The 22,911-nt window shown below is 40.0% G+C and overlaps 1 protein-coding gene across 1 annotated transcript in view; it reads left to right on the forward strand.

Moving 5' to 3' along the window:
• Positions 1-2,655: 2,655 nt before the first annotated feature.
• Positions 2,656-22,911, forward strand: part of nrg2b (neuregulin 2b) — a 127,327-nt gene continuing 107,071 nt past the window's right edge. The window contains exon 1 of the mRNA XM_060928066.1: positions 2,656-3,067. Coding sequence (XP_060784049.1) covers positions 2,656-3,067 — 412 coding nt within the window. The remainder of the gene's footprint in view (positions 3,068-22,911) is intronic.

Genomic DNA, 22,911 nt, shown 5'->3' on the forward strand with positions numbered 1-22,911 from the left:
GCCTACTGTAGTCCGAAAGACTGACGATTGTGGGTGTGCTGGTTAACGTCAGAACGGCGCGTGATATGCGCAGCATTGCGCAATTCTTTTGTGTGTGTGTGTGTGTGTGTGTGTGTGTGTGTGTGTGTGTGTGTGTGTGTGTGTGTGTGTGTGTGTGAGAGAGAGAGATTATGAGACTATGGTATATACCTACTGTTTACTCCAACAGAAAAGAAAGAAGTTTTACTCTTAAAATATGTTCTGTTCCGTTAAATGAACTTCGCATTTCTACACACTCAGAGAACACGTACTGTCAGTCAACTTTTATATTTTTATTTAGGGGAACATTTTCTTTACACTAGGTAAGTCTTAGGCATCCCACATTTCATGTACATTTCTTACATGTCTATTTATGCCTACTACATCTGTATGTCAATAGAAAAGGGAAATGATTTCCAAACATTTTTAAATGATTGGACCTCAAATTACCTATTATACTATTAAGGACATAGTTTCATTGTTTGTACATGTATAGCACCTTTTATTCTGACTGTTTCTGTATTGTTTGTTTTTGCGATTTCAGATTTATTTGTTTTTTTTTTAAAGCACTGATTCATTATTTGAAATCTTTGACAAATTCTTCCATGGATAAACTGCATCCAGTAAGCATGAAGCAAAATGTTGAATGAAGTAGTAACTTACTGGCACGAGAAAAGAAGAAGAAGAAGAAGAAGAAGAAGAAGAAGAAGAAGAAGAAGAAAACTTGTCCTTTTCTCTCGAAAATCTGTAAAACATCACAGTCTCTGCCAAACGATGCTGTCCGCGGTGCTGAAATCATGAACCCCCATATATCGACAATGTGATGCAGCAGGAGATGAATGGGGGGGTTTATGATTTCAGCACCGCGGACAGCACCGGTTCTTGGGCCCCTGTTAGCCAGAGCCAGTGCTATGTTTTATAGATTTTTCGAGAGATCAGGTCAATGGTGAAGAATTATTTTTTTTTAAAAAGGGGAGGTGGGATAGAAGAAGCCTAACTCAGTGAGAGATAGTTCTTGAATGAAGTGGTCTTTTAATTTTATAATTATTTTAAAATTGTTTTTGTGCATTCACAATTGTGGAAACCGTTATTTCCTCTGTATCTGTGCAAAGTTGGATATTGTAGCAGGTTAATTTGTCTACAAAATCTGAGCGCTATGATCACGTCCTTTGGCCTGCAGATGTCGCCCAACAGCAGTTAATGAACGTCGCCCAGCAACAGCCTTTCTCACGACGCATTTAGTCTATCGATATATGACCAAAATGATGCAACTATGTCTTGTCACTTTAAATACCCATTTTGTTCATGATTACACACTCTGTAATCCATTCATAGTGATCGTGTGTCATTACTGTGATGCTCATGCGCTCTCTGTTTATCATAACGCTGCAATGCCCGGTCTCCTCCCTTTATTAATAGACAGTGCCCTCTCGCAGCCAAATGCCCGCAGGACCTGTTGCCGTGGTAAATATGGCTGATAGGATGGTCGGTGGGCTGCTCTTCTGCTGCTCTGACCCTCGCCTGGTCGCTTTTTGTGGCAAAATGGTGAATGTGACCTGAATACGGCAGGTGATTTCATAAAAGCAGGATAACAGCGTTAAATTAATTTCTGATCGTCTGGGCATTGATTCCATTAGAGCTCCTTTCGCAGCGCTATTCATTGCCTCAGAGTCTGCGGTCTGCGGAGGACTGAGCCTCTATGTGCGCTGCTGTACATGGAAAAGCTCTGTGCTCTTCTCTCCTGATGCAGTTGCGTTATAAACCACCGACGCTTTACTCGAACATTTGATCAGCTGACGCTGGGACGAGGGGAGATTTCTTGCTGACCTCCAGTCGCCGCATGCAACTTGATGGTCACACTGTCGCCCCTATCATTTCCTTTTATTTGCACCAAGGAGCAGAAGACGCCCGAGTACAGACAGGAGGCAGGAGATTGTTGGTCTCTCTCTCTCTCTCTCTCTCTGTCTGTGTGTGTGCCCGCGTGCGCGCGCTGTGTGTGTGCAGTGAGCAGTAGAGGGGACGCGCTTGTTGCATCGCCCAGCTGCACGTCTTGCGTGTGTCGTCGCCCTTTGGAGAGCAATTCAAGCGTAAAATCTACCAGCGGACCTTAAGCTCGGACACCTCGAGAGGTCGTTTTGGAATTAAATCCGTTTTGTTGTGTGGATTGAACCCAAATAATGTAATAAGAATCCATGTTTTTTCCCCACCAGTGACAGTATGCCCACCCGGGCGATGACATTTCACTGGACGCAGAACGACTAGCGGCGTCTTGCGGAATCTGCGTTCTTGCGAGGAGCGTAATTTATGAAAGCACACCGGCGTTGGGGGACTGCGCTGAAGGAGAATGCAGCAACGAGCTTTTTTCCGCCCCGCGCCGCTGCCCGGGGCCGTTTCCGGTTCCTGAGCGTCCCGCGGTCCCCCGTCACGAAACCGCGCGGGGAAAGCGGCGCCCACAGATGGCATGGGCACAGCCTGCGCAAGGTCTGCCGCTCTGCCCCGCCACCGGAGCCCGCCCGCCATACCCCTCCACCGCCGTAACCCTACTCCGTTGTCCTCCTCGTCCAGCGTTCACCCCGAAACCACTGCACCTGCACCTGCACCACCGCGGCCGGCCGCCCCTGAGCCACAGCCGACGGCATGAGGAGGCTTGATGCGGTGCACTTCTCCATGCTGCTCGTCGGGGTCTCCTTTGCGTGCTACGCCCCGAGTTTGGATTCCCTGCAGGAGCAGGCGTACCGATCGGCCGTGGTGATCGAGGGCGAGGTCCAGGAGCTGCCCGCCAACGCCTCCGCCGAAACGTACAGCGTGAGCGTCCGAGTCCTGGACGTGTGGCCGACCAACAGCGGCGGGCTCGAGCGCCAGCAGCTCGTCACCGTTGGCGACTTTGGCTCTGAGGCTCCGTGCGTCGCAGTGGAGAAGGACCACAGATACATATTTTTCATGGACCCCACAGAAGAGCCTCTGGTGTTCAGGGCGTCGTTTGCTCCTCGTGAAACCGTTGAGAAGAATCTCAAAAAAGATGTGGAGCGCGTTCTGTGCGAGGACTGCGGTAAGTTTATTCTTTATATCGGTCGGTCAGCAGTGTGTGTGTGTGTGTGTGTTGGGACGCACGCTATTGCTGTGGCAATGCATTCCTGTATATAGATAGATAGATAGATAGATAGATAGATAGATAGATAGATAGATAGATAGATAGAATCAAGATTTAATATAGCATTCTAATCTTCCTACTTTAGATAGACTATTTTCTTTCAGTCGTAAAAACAGATGCAAGTATGTTCGGCCGTATGTTCTGGGCGTTTCAATAGTCCAGAAATACACCAGGACACATCAGGTTAAGTCTGCATTACATTACCAATTATCATTATTTCCCAGAACTCTGATGTTGTCCAGGCTGCAGCATGCACAAATCTTTTCAATCCATAGATTAAGCTACTTCATTGAAAACGTACTTTTAAATGATGCAGTGTGGAAAGCTGATGGAGCATTAAACCTAGCTGTCCCTTTTAAAAACCCTTTAACAGCCAGTACAAGCCAGCATGTGGAGTGAAACGTTTGACATGCATCCTCAATTTAGTTCAATGCCTCTGCTTAAGGTGCTGTGCTTATTTGTAGCAATATGTAACGTTGCAGATGTCAACGTGTCACTTGGCTTTTATTGGGCACGGAGCACAAGACCACGTGATAGGAAATGAGAAAAGAGCTGTGTGAGAGCAAGTACTGCAAAGAGATTTCAAGTGGGAAAAAATGCAGATAAAGGGTATATAAAGCTGCTAGCATATACCATCGTGCATTTCAGGTTCATTCAAACACAAGTTGGTTAACGAGAGGTAAATTGGCTTAACAAGTGTTAAACCAGTTCAACAAAAGTTTTTTTTTCTTCTTCCATGGTTGTTTAATTATTGTTTGGAGATCTAATTTAAACAAAAATAGCAGTGGTAGTGAGGAGAACTCAGAACCACATCATGGATAATCTGAAAGTTACTGATTGTGAATTTTTCCTGTTACAGTCTGAAAATTAGGCCGATTTCAACCTATAACAGGTAACTGTAGAATTTCTCATGTATTTAAGACACATGATAACTAGCTCTATCCTACTAGAGGTTCTTTAATCACTAGACCTCATTGTTCCACATACAGGTTCCATTTGGACTAAATAACATTGACAGAAATTGAATATTAAGATAACTAGAATTATCACCATCGCTGAAAAGCCATACCGATGTTCACTCTGGTTTAACCTTTTGCTTTATCCAACCCCCTTTTTTCATCGTAACCGTTTCTACTTCAGTCTTTCTTGTCTTGCTTTGTTTAATAGTACAAGCTCTTGTAGGTATAATGGAAATTTTGGCTGCCCTTTCTCTGCCATTCTTGTGTGATGAGCTCGCTAGCTTTAACTTTAGCATTATGTCTGCCTAGCCTTGTGGAAGACTCCAGTCGTGTACAATGAGTGCACAGACCAAGTGTGTGCAGGTAGGTAGACAGGCAGGTCCAGTCATTACATGCGGACTGAACTAAATGATTGGACAGGCTTTTTACAGCCATGTGACTGCTACAGATGATGGATTTTTTTTCTTTTTATTGTCAGAGCATTTGATTTATTTATTGTTGTCAGGCTGTAAAGAGAATTAAAAGAAATATAACAAAAATGCATCTAAAATAAATCACCCACCCGAGTTTAATGGAATTATTTAACTATTAAACAGAAGCCTAACTGATTCTTTACTATTAAGCAGATTTATGTTGTGCTTAATTTGAATAAATCAATATGCATCTCTATTATTTTAAAGGAAATTTCTGCTATAGGTTTGCATCATGGTAATGAATATTATCCAGACATCATGGTGTATAAACAGGCTAACAGAGGAGCTGGCATTATAATGAGCAAACTATAAGGCACGTTGAGCTGAAATGAACTACTGTCCATTCTAATTTAATTTTCTACCAGAACTGATAGGATTAAAGTGATGAGAATGAAATCAGTCAATTTATTTTTAATGCCAATGCAGTGATAAATCAAGCATGGTTAATATCTGAGATGTTGCAATTACCAATGAGTTAGCTTGTTCACTAGCTAGCTAAATCACCAGTAGGCTAAATAGCCATCCATCCATCCATTATCTGTAGGCGCTTATCCTGTGCAGGGTCACAGGAGCCTATCCCACCTGACTATGGGCGAGAGGCGGGGTACACCCTGGACAAGTCGCCAGGTCATTGCAGGACTGACACAGAAACAAACAACCATTCACACTCACATTCACACCTATGGTCGATTTAGAGCCGCCAGTTAGCCTAACTTGCATGTCTTTGGACTGTGGGAGGAAACCCACACAGACACGGGGAGAACATACAAACTCCACACAGAAAGGCCCTTCGTCAGCCACTGGGCTCGAACCCAGGACCTTCTTGCTGTGAGGCAACAGTGCTAACCACTACACCACTGTGCTGCCAGCTACAATGGTGCTTGAAAGTTTGTGAACCCTTTAGAATTTTCTATATTTCTGCATAAATATGACCTAAAACATCATCAGATTTTGATACAAGTCCTAAAAGTAGATAAAGAGAACCCAGTTAAATAAATGAGTCAAAAATATTATACTTGGTCATTTATTTATTGAGGAAAATCATCCAATATTACATATCTGTAAGTGGCAAAAGTATGTGAACCTTTGCTTTCAGTATCTGGTGTGACCCCCTTGTGCAGCAATAACTGCAACTAAACATTTCCAGTAACTGTTGATCAGTCCTGCACACCGGCTTGGAGGAGTTTTAGCCCATTCCTCCGTACAGAACAGCTTCAACTCTGGGATGTTGGTGGGTTTCCTCACATGAACTGCTCACTTCAGGTCTTTCCACAACATTTCAACTGGATTAAGGTCAGGACTTTGACTTGGCCATTCCAAAACATTAACTTTATTCTTCTTTAACCATTCTTTGGTAGAACGACTTGTGTGCTTAGGGTCATTGTCTTGCTGCACCTTCTCTTGAGATTCAGTTCATGGACAGATGTCCTGACATTTTCCTTTAGAATTCGCTGGTATAATTCAGAACTCATTGTTCCATCAACGATGGCAAGCCGTCCTGGCCCAGATGCAGCAAAACAGGCCCAAACCATGATACTACCACCACCATGTTTCACAGATGGAATAAGGTTCTTATGCTGGAATGCAGTGTTTTCTGTTCTTCAAACATAACGCTTCTCATTTAAACCAAAAAGTTCTATTTTGGTCTCATCCATCCACAAAACATTTTTCCAATAATCTTCTGGCTTGTCAACATGATCTTTAGCAAACTGCAGATGAGCAGCAATGTTCTTTTTGGAGAGTAGTGGATCCTTGCAACCCTGCCATGCACACCATTATTGTTCAGTGTTCTCCTGATGGTGGACTCATGAACATTAACATTAGCCAATGTGAGAGAGGCCTTCAGTTGCTTAGAAGTTACCCTGGGTTCCTTTGTGACCTCACCGACTATTACACGCCTTGCTCTTGGAGTGATCTTTGTTGGTCAACCACTCCTGGGGAGGGTAACAATGGTCTTGAATTTCCTCCATTTATACACAATCTGTCTGACTGTGGATTGGTGGAGTCCAAACTCTTTAGAGATGGTTTTGTAACCTTTTCCAGCCTGATGAGCATCAACAACGCTTTTTCTGAGGTCCTCAGAAATCTCCTTTGTTCGTGCCACGATACACTTCCACAAACATGTGTTGTGAAGATCAGACTTTGATAGATCCCTGTTCTTTAAATAAAACAGGGTGCCCACTCACACCTGATTGTCATCCCACTGATTGAAAACACCTGACTCTAATTTCACCTTCAAATTAACTGCTAATCCTAGAGGTTCACATACTTTTGCCACTCACAGATATGTAATATTGGATGATTTTCCTCAATAAATAAATGACCAAGTACAATATTTTTGTCTCAATTGTTTTACTGGGTTCTCTTTATCTACTTTTAGGACTTGTGTGAAAATCTGATGATGTTTTCGGTCATATTTATGCAGAAATATAGAAAATTCTAAAGGGTTCACAAACTTTCAAGCACCACTGTAAATAACCAGCATTGCTAATAGATGAAGGTAGGTTAGTCTGCTGCTAAGAATGTACACTGCAGTTTCTGGAAGGCATGTTAGTTATCATGGTAATGATTGCCTTTTATCTGTTTGTCGTATGTCATGGTATTACAACTTTAATTGTTCAGTACAGTTTTATATATATATATATATATATATATATATATATATATATATATATATATATCCAGTCAAAAGTTTGTACACCCCTACTCATTCATACGTTTTTCTGTATTTTGACTATTTTCTCCATTGTAGAACAATACTGAAGACATCAAAACTATGAAATAACAAATGGAACATGTATGGAATTATGTGGTAAACAAAAACAAAAAAAGTGTTAAAAAACAAAATACGTTTCATACTGTAGATTCTTCAAAGTAGCCACTGTTTACCTTGATGATGCTTTGTACTCTATTAGCATTATCTTAACCAACTTCACGAGGTAATCACCTGGAATGCTTTTCAATTAACAGGTGCCTCGTCAAAAGTTAATTAGTGCAATTTCTTGCCTTCATAATGTGTTTGAGTTCATCAAACAGTAAATAGTAAATAATAAAAGTACAGTAAACAGCCCTATTTCACAACTGTAGTAATCCATATTATGTCAAGACCCGCTCAACTAAGTAAAGAGAAACGACATCCATCATTACTTTAAGACCTGAAGTGTCTTTTAATTAATAAAAAATAAAGAAAAAAAACATTGAATTACAAGGTGTGTCCAATTTTTTGACTGGTACTATATATAAAAACTGCCTGATATAGAACACCTCTACACCTGCTCATTCATCCAATCAGCCAATCATATGGCAGCAGCAGCACAACACACAAAATCATGCAGATACACATAAAGAGTTTCAGTCAATGCTTATATCAACCATTAGAATGGATTAAAAAAGAAGGGGGGGAGGGGGAATCTCAGTGACTTTGTCCAAGTTGGTGCCAAACACCTACTCAAATATGACTGTTTCAAAAACTGCCGATCTCCTGGGATTTTCACCCACAAGAGTCTCTAAAGTTTACACAGAATGGTTCAAACAAACAACAAACAAATATCCAGTGAGTGGCAATTTTGCCGAATGCATAATCAGAGAAGAATGCTCAGACTGCTTCAAGGTCACAGGATGGCTATGGTAGCTCAAATAACCACTCTTTACAACCATGGTGAGTAGAAAAGCATCTCAGAATGCACAACACATCAATCCTTGAGGCACATGTGCTACAACAGCAGCAGAAGACTGTTTGGGTTCTATACCTCAACCAAGAACAGGAATCTGAAGCTCCACAGACCAGTGGTTCACTGAAACTGGACAGTTGGAGACTGGAAAAATATCACCTAGTCTGTAAAATTACCATGAAGCTGCTATGCAATCGCGCTTTGCTCTGTAATCAGTGGAATGCACCACAAACTAAAACAGCAACCTGTTGATCTAGTGATTACAGAGTGAAGTGCAACGGCAAAAAATGTAGAAATACAGGTAGAGTAAGTTGGGGATACATTCTGGGGATGTGAAATTAGACTTCAATTTTCCTCTGGTCTGTGCTGTTAGGGGTGGAGTTAATGGGGAGCGTCATTGGTTCCAAATAGCCAACCAATCATCTGGTCACCCTCCAAACAAACCTCCCATTAGAAATGAACTGTAATATGGATATATGTAATAGAAATGTATGCTGTATATGGGTATGGATATATGTAAATTTCATTTAGGTTTTCTCAATACAAAGTCAGAAATACATTTTATTTATCTATAAGTATCAGGCATGAGCATCTAGACAGGTAACAAGGAAGCTTGTTATTGTTATTCATTATTTAAGGAGAAGGGGTGGGAGTTTATAAGTAATACTTCTCACTCCTTTTCAAATATGTATTTCTATGTATTATGTTTAAATGTTTTGTTTTATTTTTCTTTTTATTATTTTGGTTTTCATATTCAAAATAAACACTTCAATAAAAAAAAAAAAAAAACCTGCTGTCTGTACCTGAGGTCTGATCATACGTCTGGTTTGTTTTAGTTATACAAGATGCAAAAAAATACTGTGCAGTGTATCATGTATCATGAGTTTCATCTCCTGTATAAAGACCTACTGTATGTGTTGATACACAAAAGGAAGTGATGTATGCATAAAGGTGGATCTGTTCGTGGTAGAGTTAATGGTGGGTGTTGTGTTAAGTTTGGAATTGGTGAAGCCATATGCTGAATTCCTCTGTAACTCTGCCCCTTACTCCTTATACAGACACACTGCATCCTGCCGTAGCATGAGAGAGAGGAGAGAGAGAGAGCTGGGACTTGTACGAATAATGCACTTTGTTGAACAAAGTACAGAATTTTAGAGCGTAGCCCCTTTAATAATACACTAGTTTGATATTGTCACTTTCTCTGTTTCAAGCCACACTTCTAACACGCGTGTGTGGTGCCTATGTCATTGTGAAATGCAGAGTCACTATGGATATTAGATGAGCTCTATTCATTATTAGATGAGCTCTATTCATTATTAGATGAGCATCGTAAAAGCACAAGTGTTTCTGATTTCGTTGTTGTGTGTGTATTTTGCATCCTTAATTATTATTCCTTTGTTATATAGATGAGTGTATCAGAAGGTCTAAGTGATAGTGAAATAGCGCCAACTGTTGGTGATGTTGTTGTAATGCCAGAAGATATCAAAACTATGAAAAAACATGGAATATATATAGAATTATGTGGTAAATTAAAAAAAACTGTCAAAAAACAAAATATGCTTCATATTTTAGATTCTTCAGCATAGCCAGTGTTTTCCTTGATGACGCTTTGTACACTATTGGCATGATCTTTACCAGCTTCATGAGGTAATCACTTGGAATGCTTTTCAATTAACAGATGTGTCTCATCAAAAGGTAATTAATGCAATTTATTGCCTTGCTAATGCGTTTGAGATCAAAGTAAATAGTAAATAATAACAATCCAGTAAATAGCCCTGTTTCACAACTGTAATAATCCATATAATATCAAGAACCGATCAACTAAGAGAAATGACAGAACATCGTTACTTTAAGACATGAAGTGTCTTTTAATTAATAAAAATAAAGAAAAAAATATTGACTTGTCCAGGGTGTACCCCGCCTATCGCCCAGCTGGGATAGGCTCCAGCTTGCCTGCGACCCTGTAGAAGGATAAAGCGGCTACAGATAATGAGATGAGAGATGAGATTAAAAAAATATTGAATTAGAAGGCATATCCAAACTTTTGACTCGTACTGTATGTTTGACATACAAACACGTTAGGGATGAGTCCTCATTTTTTTTTATAGCTGATATCTGAGAGTCTTAAAATGTAAGTAGAAAAATCAATAAGTTCTACATATTGTTTAATAGAAATCCCAAGAGCCTTGCAGGCTGTGGGGAAAGCACAGCATTGGTGAGGAGGTGTGTGTCTCCCTGTAGGTTATGAGCATTTTGCTTCTTGCTTACCTTGTGGTTGGTGCATTGCATCATTGAGACACACTCACTGTGGATCAGATGAAAGGTGTTCAACAGTGTTTTTCTGGATGCAGTTTAAAAAAAGCATTCAAGGAGAAAGGATTAGGACGACCCTCGTTAGTGTTTAATGGCGTCTCTGTCTCACTGCTGATACGTCACTGGGTAGTATTTTTAGATCAGTGTCATGGCAAACGTGTAAATGATTTAGTGTTGGAAACGAAGAGGATTTTTCCTCTATGTCTGTACAAAACTGTGTGTGTTGTTGTTGTTTTTAAACTTGTCTCATATAGTGGTTTGTCTCTGTGGTTGTGTTTGAATATAAGACGTGAACAGGGTTAAATTTGAGCTTGATTAAACTTTAATTACACCTGCAATGAGGGGAAAACATTCTCTCCGTAGGAAAAAAAATTGCTTAGACAGTGTAAAGCGATTTTGTTGCCCCTGCAACCAACAAATTGTTTCGTGGTACAGACACCTTGTCTCTCCTATCTCTTGTGAGGATATTGTACATTTACATTAGGTTTAAAAGTAATATTCGATTGGGTCCGCTGGCTATACGGTAGGAAGTTTCAAGTGTCACTCAGTGTGCTTTACTCCACTTAGCATACTATGCATTCAGATACACATTCATTGAAAGGATAAAGATTTAATATTTTGTGTCATACATATCATTTGTGTGTGTGTGTAGGAAGTGGGTGGGTAGCAAAATGAATTTTTTAAATATTACGAGAAAAAAAAAAAGCTGTGATAAAGTTCAATAGTAATTCCAAAATTCTTAAGAGACCTATTTAGATTGGACTAGTTTTAAGAAGAAGACGCCAAGAAACCTTTATTTGTCACACGTACACTCAAACGCAGACTTAAGTACACAGTGAAATTTAACCTCTGCAGTGAACACACACAAATGAACAATGATCACACACACATACCCAGAGCAGTGAGCAGCTATGCTACAGTGCCCAGTGAGCATTTGGAGGTTAGGTGCATTGTTCAAGGGCACTTCAGCCCTCAGGTCATGGCTGCCCCATGTTAACCCCCATGTCTTTGGACTGTGGGGGAAACCAGAGTACCCAGAGGAAATTCACACAGACATGGGGAGAACATGCAAACTCCACACAGAAAGGCCCCCGTTGGCCACTAGGCTCGAACCCAGAACCTTCTTGCTGCGAGGTGACAGTTCTCACCACTACACCATCACGCTGCCCTCCTGCCCTTTTACATGGCAAGCTGGGGTAATGAAATTATTGCTAGAGTATCTTGAGGATTTTAGTCCCAGGAAGCACTACTTTCTGTTGTCCTCCACCAAAACCAAACTGAAATCAAGAATTGGCTGAGTTTCAAACACCAAACCACAGATACAGATTACATTCAAAAGAACTTTGGAAAGATGCTTCTGCCAGTTTTAGGTAAGTTATTGTTATCCTAGCATAGCTATTAAAAGTCAAAATCCCTCCCATGTCGGGACCTGGTCTTCCCTGGCAGTTGCTTGTTCTAATATTAATGAGGCCCTTAAAGGAGAACCGCAGGCAATTTTTTTATTATCAATATTCTATTTATCTCATTTTATTAAATATAGTAATGCATTTTTGATAGCTATTTTGTCACTGCTATAGCAAGTTATGAGTGTTTGAAATATGCTCTGTAATATACCAGTCCATATGTCAAAGCAATGGCCGTAAACGAGATTCGTTGAGACCTGTGCGAGACATCGTAGGACGGAAGTAAAACATACAGCAGAAATCAAAGTGACCGACATCTGCCAACGTTGTCAAAAGAAGCGCACACCCTCTTTCGAATACTGATGTAATCAAGTTGGGAGTTTTGTTTGTTTTGATAGCAATCAGGAAAGTTTGAAAAAAGTAAGCAGTAATCGTCATTTAAACTCGTTTTTGGGCAATATTTCATTTGGAAAACAGTTTTCAAAATGGCGGCACTGACACCTGGCTGACACTTGATGTTTTGAAGTCTCGCACAAGTCTCATGAAGATAGTGCGGGTAAGCGACGCCTGCCGTGGACCAAACGAACTAAATTCAACATGGCTAAAAACCAAATAGGCTGGTAAGTATAATATTTAATTGCAATTAGTTGCCAATATGAGTCACAATATAAGGTTACTAAAACCGAAAACGTAATTGAATAATGTGTTAATTAAGAAATAAAACAAGTTTAAAAATGACTTCAGTTCCCCTTTAAAGTGCATTGGGTGGCGCCTATCTTCATTTCTATAGCCCTCGGCCTCTTGCCTATTACATAGCTAGGGTTATGGTTGGGGCCAGTCCTCTGGTAACTACAAGAGTTTGACTCCATACTCGCATCTGTATTACAGCGTGCTTCACCAGATGGCAGTGGCTCATGGTAGCATCGTTGTAACCTACATATACAGTATATTACTGAAAAGGTAGCCATCTTCAAGGAAAACTGCGGGGCTTTTTTTCCCCTCACAAAACTAATTTTTCAGCTCAGAAAGCATAGATTTATACTTGCATTGTTTTTCATTTGCTTTTGTGAACTTTTATCAGAAAGAACAGAAACATTGGTGTGAATTTCGTATCACCTGATAGGGATGGGGTTCAAATGTCTGGGGTCAAATTCTGAAAACCAAGCACAATAAATCACAGAACACACATATAATATGTGTTAAAGAAAATATCTCGCAAATAAACAAATTGAGCTGAAAGTCAGTCTTTGTGTCTGTCCTTTATAAAAAAGCTGCATGTTGAATTTGTTCTTAACGATATAACCACTAAAGTGATGAAAATAGACAGGACTATTATTTGTCAGGGAGGCCGCTATAACTCCATCGTGCGTGATGTCATTTTCTGCGAGCACAATGAAGGTGTACAAGTGCATGCTATACTAGACTACAGTATAATATTATGGTCTAGCATGACTTCCTGGTCAATTTGTTTGCATTTCTCCACAAAAATTATGACAATGCAGGATTAGAAAAGGAATCAAAATAAAGTAGTGGCTAGTTTATTGCCTATTTATTTATTTAGTTATTTATTTTAAAAATATGAAGAGTTTGGTTCCAAAACGCGATAAATGCCAAATTTGAAAAATTGAAACTCCTGCCACCAAGCTATCAGCAATTATCATATCTTACTTGTACCATATTCAGTTTTCACCAAAACACGATATCTGCCATTGATTTACATACTGCATTACGGCCTTTCATTCCAAAATGCAACAAGCGCCATCATTGATTTTTCTCAAAACCAGACATATCTATTTGGCCAATCAGAGGCTGCCAGTGGTGTGAAGTCTTCTAAGATGGCTGTGTCCATGAAGTAGAAATCGCTTCATCATTTCTTGCATTTATTGGACAATTTCACACTGAATTATGAATAATTTTGATAAAATAATCTAAAAAAAGGTATAAAATAAAATAATCTGTCATGAAAGAACATGGTTAAATGCATTTTAAATAGAAAGGGATATGTAGCATTTTGGGGGAAAATGCCATGGCGTGGATATGTAGTGACTTGACAAAAAAATAATTACTTGGTTCACGTAAAAGCTGTTAATTAGTTCTGGATTTCATTTTTGAAGTTTATTATTATTAAGGAGTTAGTCAATAAATTTTAAAACAGGATACAGTGGTTTTCCTTTTTAGCACTTCCCGTAATCAGAAAAAGTGATTTTTCTCGAAACAATAAAATCGGATATATAGCATTTTGGAACCAAACTTTTCATATTTACCTGCTTATCTTCCATCTGTTTGATGCGTGACATGGTATGCTGTCGTGCTGTCGGTGTTTTGTGGCGAAACAAAGTCGAGATCGCGTTTGGCTTCAGTTGTCGTTTCTGCCTCGTGTCTCACTTCTTCCCAGTGATTTTTTTCATACAAGTCCACAAAACAATCTCTGTAAAATGCTCACTGCACAATTTGCTGCTTTTTCCAGGAGCAAAGTTTTCTCGCTTTACTTGATGAAGCCACTCGGCCAAATGTCTTGGATCCAGGATGGAATGAGGAAGATGTGCGGAATCTTACGTCATGCAGTGTCACCCTCATTTTTGTCTCCTAATACATGTATCTGGCTAATCTAGTATGGTCGCACCTGGGGAAATGGCCCAACAGACTGATGTTACAACTTCACCATGTTTTTAAGCTAAAGTCCACTTAATTTTTTTCACCTAGAACATCTTGTATTGATGTATAATTATGACATTTCATAACCCTGTAATTTCAAAATTTCCTGGTTAATTGCTTTAACAAAACTCTGTATATTATGCAGCGTGGTTCACCACCAGTTAATGGTAAGGAGCTGATGGGTGTTTGTAACACTGAGTTGACCAGTGGCAATGGAAGGATGAAAACAGGATATCAGAGCATTGCAGTGAGAGGAAGGGGCATAGCTCACTTGCTTGGAAGGCATTGGGGTGATCTTTGAGGACTTGGGCGATTTGGCAGTAGACATCCCAGCTTATGACAGCAATAGAGCATTGATTCTGATCATATGATGTGAGTTGTGGTGGGTTTAGGATCTGCTGGGTACATATATGATAGGGTATCTGCTTTGATATTCTTGGAGCCTGGACATTATGAGATTGTGAAGTTTATTCTGGTGAAGAATAGGGCTTATTTGTCATGTTTTGCTAGCATTTCCATGTTTCTTTCTGTGGGCATGAGATGGAAAACATGCTATGGAATACATCTTGGCTGGGATGCCCTGGCATTAGAACCAGATGGTTGCCACCCCCTCTTCAACTATGAATGCTGAACTCAGATCAGAGTGTTTTAGAACTGGGGTTGAGCTAAAAGCTTGCTTTTAGGCATTTTTTGATCATTATTTAAGCATTGATGTGAGAGGGGCTTTAGTGATGCTAAAATTTCTAATGAATGAATCATCAGTCGACATTTGCAAACCTTAGGAATCTTTACATTTCTTTTATCATTTGAAGCCATTTTGCTGCTAGACTTTGGCTGTGCCCATGACAACACTTACTTTACATAAGGTGTAGCCCAGAAAGGTGACTTGTGGAATTTGCATTTCTCCATTGACAAAGTCAATTTGTTCTTTTTTGGGGATGTTTTCCTCATTTTTCTCCCCAATTTGGTCACCTGCCTATTTCAACCCACCAGCCAGCTCTCTCCTATAATATGATGGCTACCAACCAGAGAGAGTGAAGACTAGCCCATGCTTCCTCTGAGACATGTGAAGCCAATGAACTGCATCTTTTTGACTGCTGCTCATGCTGTGCTACAGGGCATCGTAAGACACATGAAGGAAAGTGCTATCTGTCCTCTTCCACATAAATAAGCTTACAGACACCCACAATTGGTGAGTGTAATGATTGACAGAAGAGGTAGAGTATGCCATCCCTTGTATCCCAGACAGCATGGCCAAGTTTGCTCCCTTGGCTCTCACTGAACTCGCAATCTCTTGACGATAGGGTAAAGAAAAAAATGTTGTGGATACATCAATCCAGAACCCTTATGTGTTGGTTATGTTGGATTAGGGAGTTGGATTAGATTAAAATATAATCAATGTCAACAATCGCACATTTTCCAAGCATGCCTCTGGAAGACAGCGGGACCACTCGCCAGTCCATACGGCATTACCAATTATTCATATTGACTCGGAAAAAGGTGGCACGGTGGTATAGTGGTACTGTTGCCTCACAGCAAGAAGGTTCTGAGTTTGAGCCCAGTGGCCAACGGGGGCCTTTCTGTGTGGAGTTTGCATGTTCTCCTCATGTCTGCGTGGGTTTCCTCCGGGTGCTCCGGTTTCCCCCACAGTCCAAAGACATGCAGGTTAGGCTAATTGGTGGCTCTAAATTGACCGTAGGTGTGAATGGTTGTGTGTCTCTATGTGTCAGCCCTGTGATGACCTGGTGACTTGTCCAGGGTGTACCCCGCCTCTCGCCCATAGTCAGCTGGGATAGGCTCCAGCTTGCCCGAAACCCTGCACATGATAATGGATGGATGGATTAGATTAAAATATTATCAATGTCAACAACCACACATTTTCCAAACATGCCTCTAAGTACATTGTTAATGAAGGTCTGGAAGACAGCAGGAGCACTGACCAGTCCATATGGTGTTACCAATTATTTATACTGACTTGGAAAAAAATCTGCTTGATTCAAACTGGACCCAAAATCAGCTATACAAGAGGAGCTATCCATGTAGAAATCATGTTTTGGGGTGTGTGTACTTTGAAAGAAGGAGCGAGAGGAGTAGAGAGGTGGAGAGAGTGAGAAAGTAAGATAGCTTTTCTCTTCATTTCTGCCTGCAAGCACTTCATCAACTATTCATCACTTACTTTCTGCTCATCCTCTTTCTCCCTCTCCTCCTTTCCCTGTAGCTGCTCTTTCCTCACAGGGGTGTCAGGAATGTCTAATTCAGAAATGAATTGATAACAGTGCAGTGCCTGAAGTATCAGGTCAACACATTATTGCTTGGCACACTTGACTGGTGCATAGTAGACTAATAGGCATTAGCACTGTTAAGTAGGCCATTATATCAGATCATAATTACTGCACTGCCATACCCCACAAAACATAGCTCACGCTGTGTATGTCACACAGTTATGTGTGTGTTGCTGTTCTGTAAAGTTAGTAACCTGTTTGCAACCTAATTATTCACAGTGACGTATGTGAGTACATGAAGTTTGTTCTTTGGATAGCATCATAGGAGAGACTGTGTGCCTTTTAGAAAAATATTTTGGAAATCTTAGTCAAGATATGTTTTCTTGTGGTGTATGGAGTCACAAATTGCATTGGTTGATCAGATTTTAATTTGATTAATTGCATAATTATTGTGTGCATCTACATAACAAACAAGATATATATATTAACTTTTATTCTATCCACATTCACTGGATATAAGCAAACATGTGCTCTGATTGGCTACTCTACTACTAGGATATCAGCTCATGTACCATGAGTAGAAAAAAACAAAATGGTGGAGCGTATTGCTGAACCAACCAAGGATGAAGTAAAAACTCTACTCAAAAACAAAACCCCCAAAATAAAAAAATAAAAAACTCGATAAAATCTCATCTCATCTCATCTCATCTCATTATCTGTACCTGCTTTATCCTGTTCTACAGGGTCGCAGGCAAGCTGGAGCCTATCCCAGCTGACTACGGGCGAAAGGCGGGGTACACCCTGGACAAGTCGCCAGGTCATCACAGGGCTGACACATAGACACAGACAACCATTCACACTCACATTCACACCTACGGTCAATTTAGAGTCACCAGTTAACCTAACCTGCATGTCTTTGGACTTGTGGGGGAAACCGGAGCACCCGGAGGAAACCCACGCGGACACGGGGAGAACATGCAAACTCCACACAGAAAGGCCCTCGTTGGCCACGGGGCTTGAACCCGGACCTTCTTGCTGTGAGGCGACAGCGCTAACCACTACGCCACCGTGCCGCCCAACTCGATAAAATATGGAATAAAAATATTTGATGGTAAGGACGTATCTTTTTTATTTCTCAAGAATGATTATTATAGCATTTTTCACAAATTGCTCTGGTCATTTCGCTGGTTTGTTTACATTCTAAGCAGAAATGATTTTGTCGGACATTTTGTATAAAGTTTTTATTTATCAAATTTGCAAAAAATACAAATAAACATGCTGTTTCTCAAAATCCAGTGAATGTGGATCGAATAAAACAGTTATTCCACTTAATCTCGCCGTACATGGCTTATAGCCAACTCGGTACGACGCGCCTTGTTAGCTATCAGCTCATATACGACTCGATTTCGTGGAATAACTGTGAAATATTTTCACCAATTTCTTTTACTTTTCTGATCTATAGTGATGAAGTAAGGTATAAACTTTCACGGACCCTCTTTAAAGATATTTCTGTCTGCAATCTCTCGTGCTTGAGGCATCAATACGTTCATAGCCTATGTATGAATATGTTTTTACATGACATATTTGCATCTCCAGTGAATGTGATAAATAATGACAACACAGTAGGCTTATTGGTTCCAATTATAAAAAGTGAAAATACATTTTTAAGGTTTAATGTCCTCTATCTCCGTATGGCCAAGACACTGAGGTTGTAATGTGGCTGTAAAATTCTGGCTTGGAGCGACTTGCCATGTCAGCCTGAAATATACTTTTGCTTTCCAATTAGCCGTCAGCCTGTCTCTCTGGGGAATCCATTCACTTGTGCCTGCCAAATCTCCCATGTGAGTGCATGTGTAAACCACGCCTGACATGCTATCTGCTTAATAAGCTCCTCCAATCAGCTGCTGTCTGCCATCCCGCCATCAGGAAGGATGGAACCAGGTAAGAGGCACTGCAGAGAATGCCAGTCCCACACTGGGGTGCCCCTGACTGCTACATGCTTTCCGTGCCTAAAAATGCCTTATCTGGCTCATGTACGGTATATTTGGTAATTAGCTAGATGAGCTGAACCATGTCTTAAAGCAGGAAAAACATTGTGTGGTGTCGATTTTAGTAGGTTTCCAGGAACAAAATTGGATCTCACTGGCATACAATAAGACACATCTAATTCCTAATACAGTTATGTTGAGTTATTTGCTTTGAATGAATGTGCCATGACAATTAAAATGATTTACGCCAGTATGCAGCAGCAAGTCTGTGAATTAATAACCCGTTGAATTCCAAAGCTGGCATGTTCTTTGGACAGACATGACAAACAGCAGGCTATGATACCTCACTAGCTAACTGCTTACTGCTGATGTTTACTGAACACGAACACAAAAACTGTAAATTATAATTATCATAAAAATGACTTTATTCATTCATCTTAAACTAAAAATACACAATGAATTTACTACAAAATCTAACAAATGTGTAGAAATACGTATCCAAAAAATAAGAGTATAATAGATATCATTCTATCCACATTCACTGGATATGAGCAATCATGCACTCTGATTGGCTACTCTACTACTAGGCTATCAGCTCATATACTGTGAGTAGAGATAAACAAAATGGCAGAGCGTGTTGCTGAACCAACCGAGGATGAAATTAAAACTTTACTTGAGAACAAAACCCCAAAAATACAAAAAAGCAACAAAATATGGAATAAAAGGTATTCAATGGTAAGAACGTATGTTTTTTAATTTTTTTAAAGAATTATTATTATTATTATAGCATTTTTCACAAATTGCTACTGTCATTTCACCGTTTTGCTTACATTCTAAGCAGAAATGGTTTTGTCGGACGTTTTGTATGAAGTTTCTATTTATCGAATTTGCAAAAAATAAAAATGCTCTGTTTCTCAAAATCCAGTGAATGTGGATAGAATAAAACAGTTATTCCACTCAATCTTGTCGTACATGGTTTATAGCCAGCTCTATTAATCTATTTGACTCTATTAATCAGGTTTATTAATCATAAACTGTGTGTGTATGGCAGTAGCAGTAGAGCTCATGGTTATGTCAAGGTGTGTGATGCAAACCCACAAACATACACCAGCATATACAATTGAAGGTTGACCTTTATTCAACCACTGTGCACAGAATTTTGGAAATCACTGAAGGAGAATGTGCTTCTATTTAACAAGCTTTAAAAATATGGCGGAAGACTACAATTTGAAAGAAAACATTGAATGAAAATACTAAAAAATAGAAGTCGTAGTTTTGCCATGACCCACTTAGTGTTCGTACGTGACCTGAAGAAGACAGTGTACTCACCTGTCATAGTAAAACCAGATTTGTCAAGATGAACGGGGGTTGAATATAACAACAGAGGTCCAAAAACTGCTCAGAGAATATGCAAAGGTTGTAAGATTGGAGGTTCAAAGGCAAAGGATTGGCATATCTGTTTATTAAAGAACATTTATATCACATTCAAAAAGTGTGATAGCAACTTTTTGAATGTGGTATTTTACTATTTATATAGAATGTTCATCTACACTTTTTGAGTCAATAGTGGTAATGGGATATTTGTGAAACCCACCACACTGATTGCTCTATTTACACACCTTGTGTATTATTTTTGACTGGGTGCATGCCAGTTATTTTCATATTTGCACTCTGTTGCTATGGTTGCTCTCTTAAATGGATGTGCCTGTCCTGAAGTAGCCTAGTTGCAGTAGCGTAAGATGAGATGTGACATTCAAAATTTGATTGTGCAGTGCTATTTTCAAACTTATTTATGCTTATGCATTCCCACCTACAGTGACAAAATGGTGCAGTGACTCTAAGCGCAATCTTACAACCCAGGTTCATGGATTTTCAGTATTTATGTACAACATAAATGGGCTGCTTCACACAAATCCAACTGAGTGAATTATTTTATCAGTAACAATTAACAACTCTGTGGCTGTAGCTAGATACAGAGATCTTTTATGAAGAATTATTCTCATTAAGCATATCATGGAACTGATAAGGTTCTATTTTAAAGGTGCTGACTGCAAAGTTATTTGAATTTTTAAAAAAATTTTTATTGTGCATGGCATTTTCCTATGTCCCATAAGAACAAGAGAAGAGATGTGATCATTTTGATGTGCTGAGGGTCACTTTTCTCTGTTTTTGGACCTATTATCCTACCTCTTGAGGTAAACCGTATGGGCCTACAGAAATATCCAAACGCGAGGAGCTTTACCTAATTAGCATAATTATGGAACTGCGTTACACCAAGATGGCAACACCTGGAAAACATCGTGACTCTGCATCAACCTTGGAGAGTTTTGAGTTGCAGGTATGTAATTTGTGGTTGACATTCGAGAATTGATCTGTGAAACAAAAGACGAATATATCTTTACTCTGTTACTGCTTTTGTGTTATCATTTCTTTCTCTGTAAGATCAAAACATTAGGTGTATAACTCCATACTCAGACTCACCAATCCAAGACAAGCGTTGTGAATTCTTCATCAGATTTCGCACCTGTTTCATCCTTCAGTTGATTCCTGCGGTCAATCTGTCCCTTCATGAAAATTCTTGTGGACAACCTTTTGGTTTCCATCGCTTTTCTGGCACGCTTTCTAGTTCATTTGCTTTCATATTTCACTTTTCTTTTCCGCTGGCTTTTAGCTGGTGGGACAGCAGAGTCCGCCATGTTTGCCCATGCTGACTTGTTTTAGTTAAAAATAGGTCAAACACGCCCCACGGTGGTCACATGATATTGCTGCTCACTTACTTCGGCAATCTCCGGAATCGTAAAATGTGGGACATATTTTATCTCGGCAAAACATTTACACATAGGATACACGGTGTGTGCAGCAGCACAACTCCTCAATTTCAACTCAAATCAACTTCAAATCAGTGTGAGATATCTTGAAACTCCAACAGCAATAGAAATAGAACATTTTTGCCCAGAATTCAACTTTGCAGTCAGCACCTTTAATCAGCATTGTGTAAAACTGTGTACTGCCATTTATGCAAATGTACATAAGTAAATTACACTGAAATCAAATTAAAAACCATTAACAATAAGATTACTGAACTAACTTGTTCATTTACAGAATTGTAAACAGTATCAGTGCTGCTGGGCAGAACAGTGCTGCAGTGGTTAGCACTGTTGCCTCACTGCAAGAAGGTCCTGGGTTCAAACCTCATAGCTGACTGGAACATTTCTGTGTGGAGTTTGCATGTTCTCCCCTGTGTGGGTTTCCTCTGGGTGCTCCGGTTTCCTGCCTCAGTCCAAAGACATGTGGATTAGGTCAACTGGCTACTCTAAATTACCCATACATGGTATGTACAGTGCGAATGGATGTTTGTCTGTGTTAGCCCTGCAATAGATTGGCAGCCTGCAGAGGGTGTATCCTGTCTCTTGCCCAAAGTCAGCTGGGATTGAGTCCTTGCAACCCTGATGGATAAACAATATAGATAATGGATGGATGAATGGACGGGTCAATGCTGTTAGGATGCCAATAAAATTCTTTCATTTTTAGTGACCATGTTTTCCAAGTTTTCGAGCCCAGTGGCCGACGGGGGCCCTTCAGTGTGGAGTTTGCATGTTGTCTCTGTGTTTGCATGGGTTTGCCCCGGTTTCCCCCAAAGACATGCAGGTTAGGTTAACTGGTGGCTCTAAATTGACCATAGGTATGAATTTGTGTGTGAATGGCTATTTTCCAAGCCCAGAAATGGGAGGGTTGCAGTAGGAAGGGAATCTGGAGTAAAACTATGCTCCAATGTATATGACAAGTGGATCAATAGGGTCAAGGAAGAAGAAAATGAACATAATTCGATAGGTTGCATTGTTGATACATTCTATATACACACCCACGGTCAGTGACTTACCATCTGTTTTCGTCTTGAAAAATCCAACAATAGTGAATTTTTTAAAAGTCATCCTCCAACCAGTTCTGAATGTTCTTCTGTTGGCGGTTACCAAAATTTTGAATGTGCATTGTGCATCACTCAATTATCTCCTCCTCCCCACGGTCTTTGGATGCTGCAAGACAAGTTCCGATCTGTT

Source organism: Neoarius graeffei, chromosome 8 (assembly GCF_027579695.1).
Source record: "Neoarius graeffei isolate fNeoGra1 chromosome 8, fNeoGra1.pri, whole genome shotgun sequence".
In the NCBI taxonomy this organism is placed as follows: domain Eukaryota; kingdom Metazoa; phylum Chordata; class Actinopteri; order Siluriformes; family Ariidae; genus Neoarius; species Neoarius graeffei.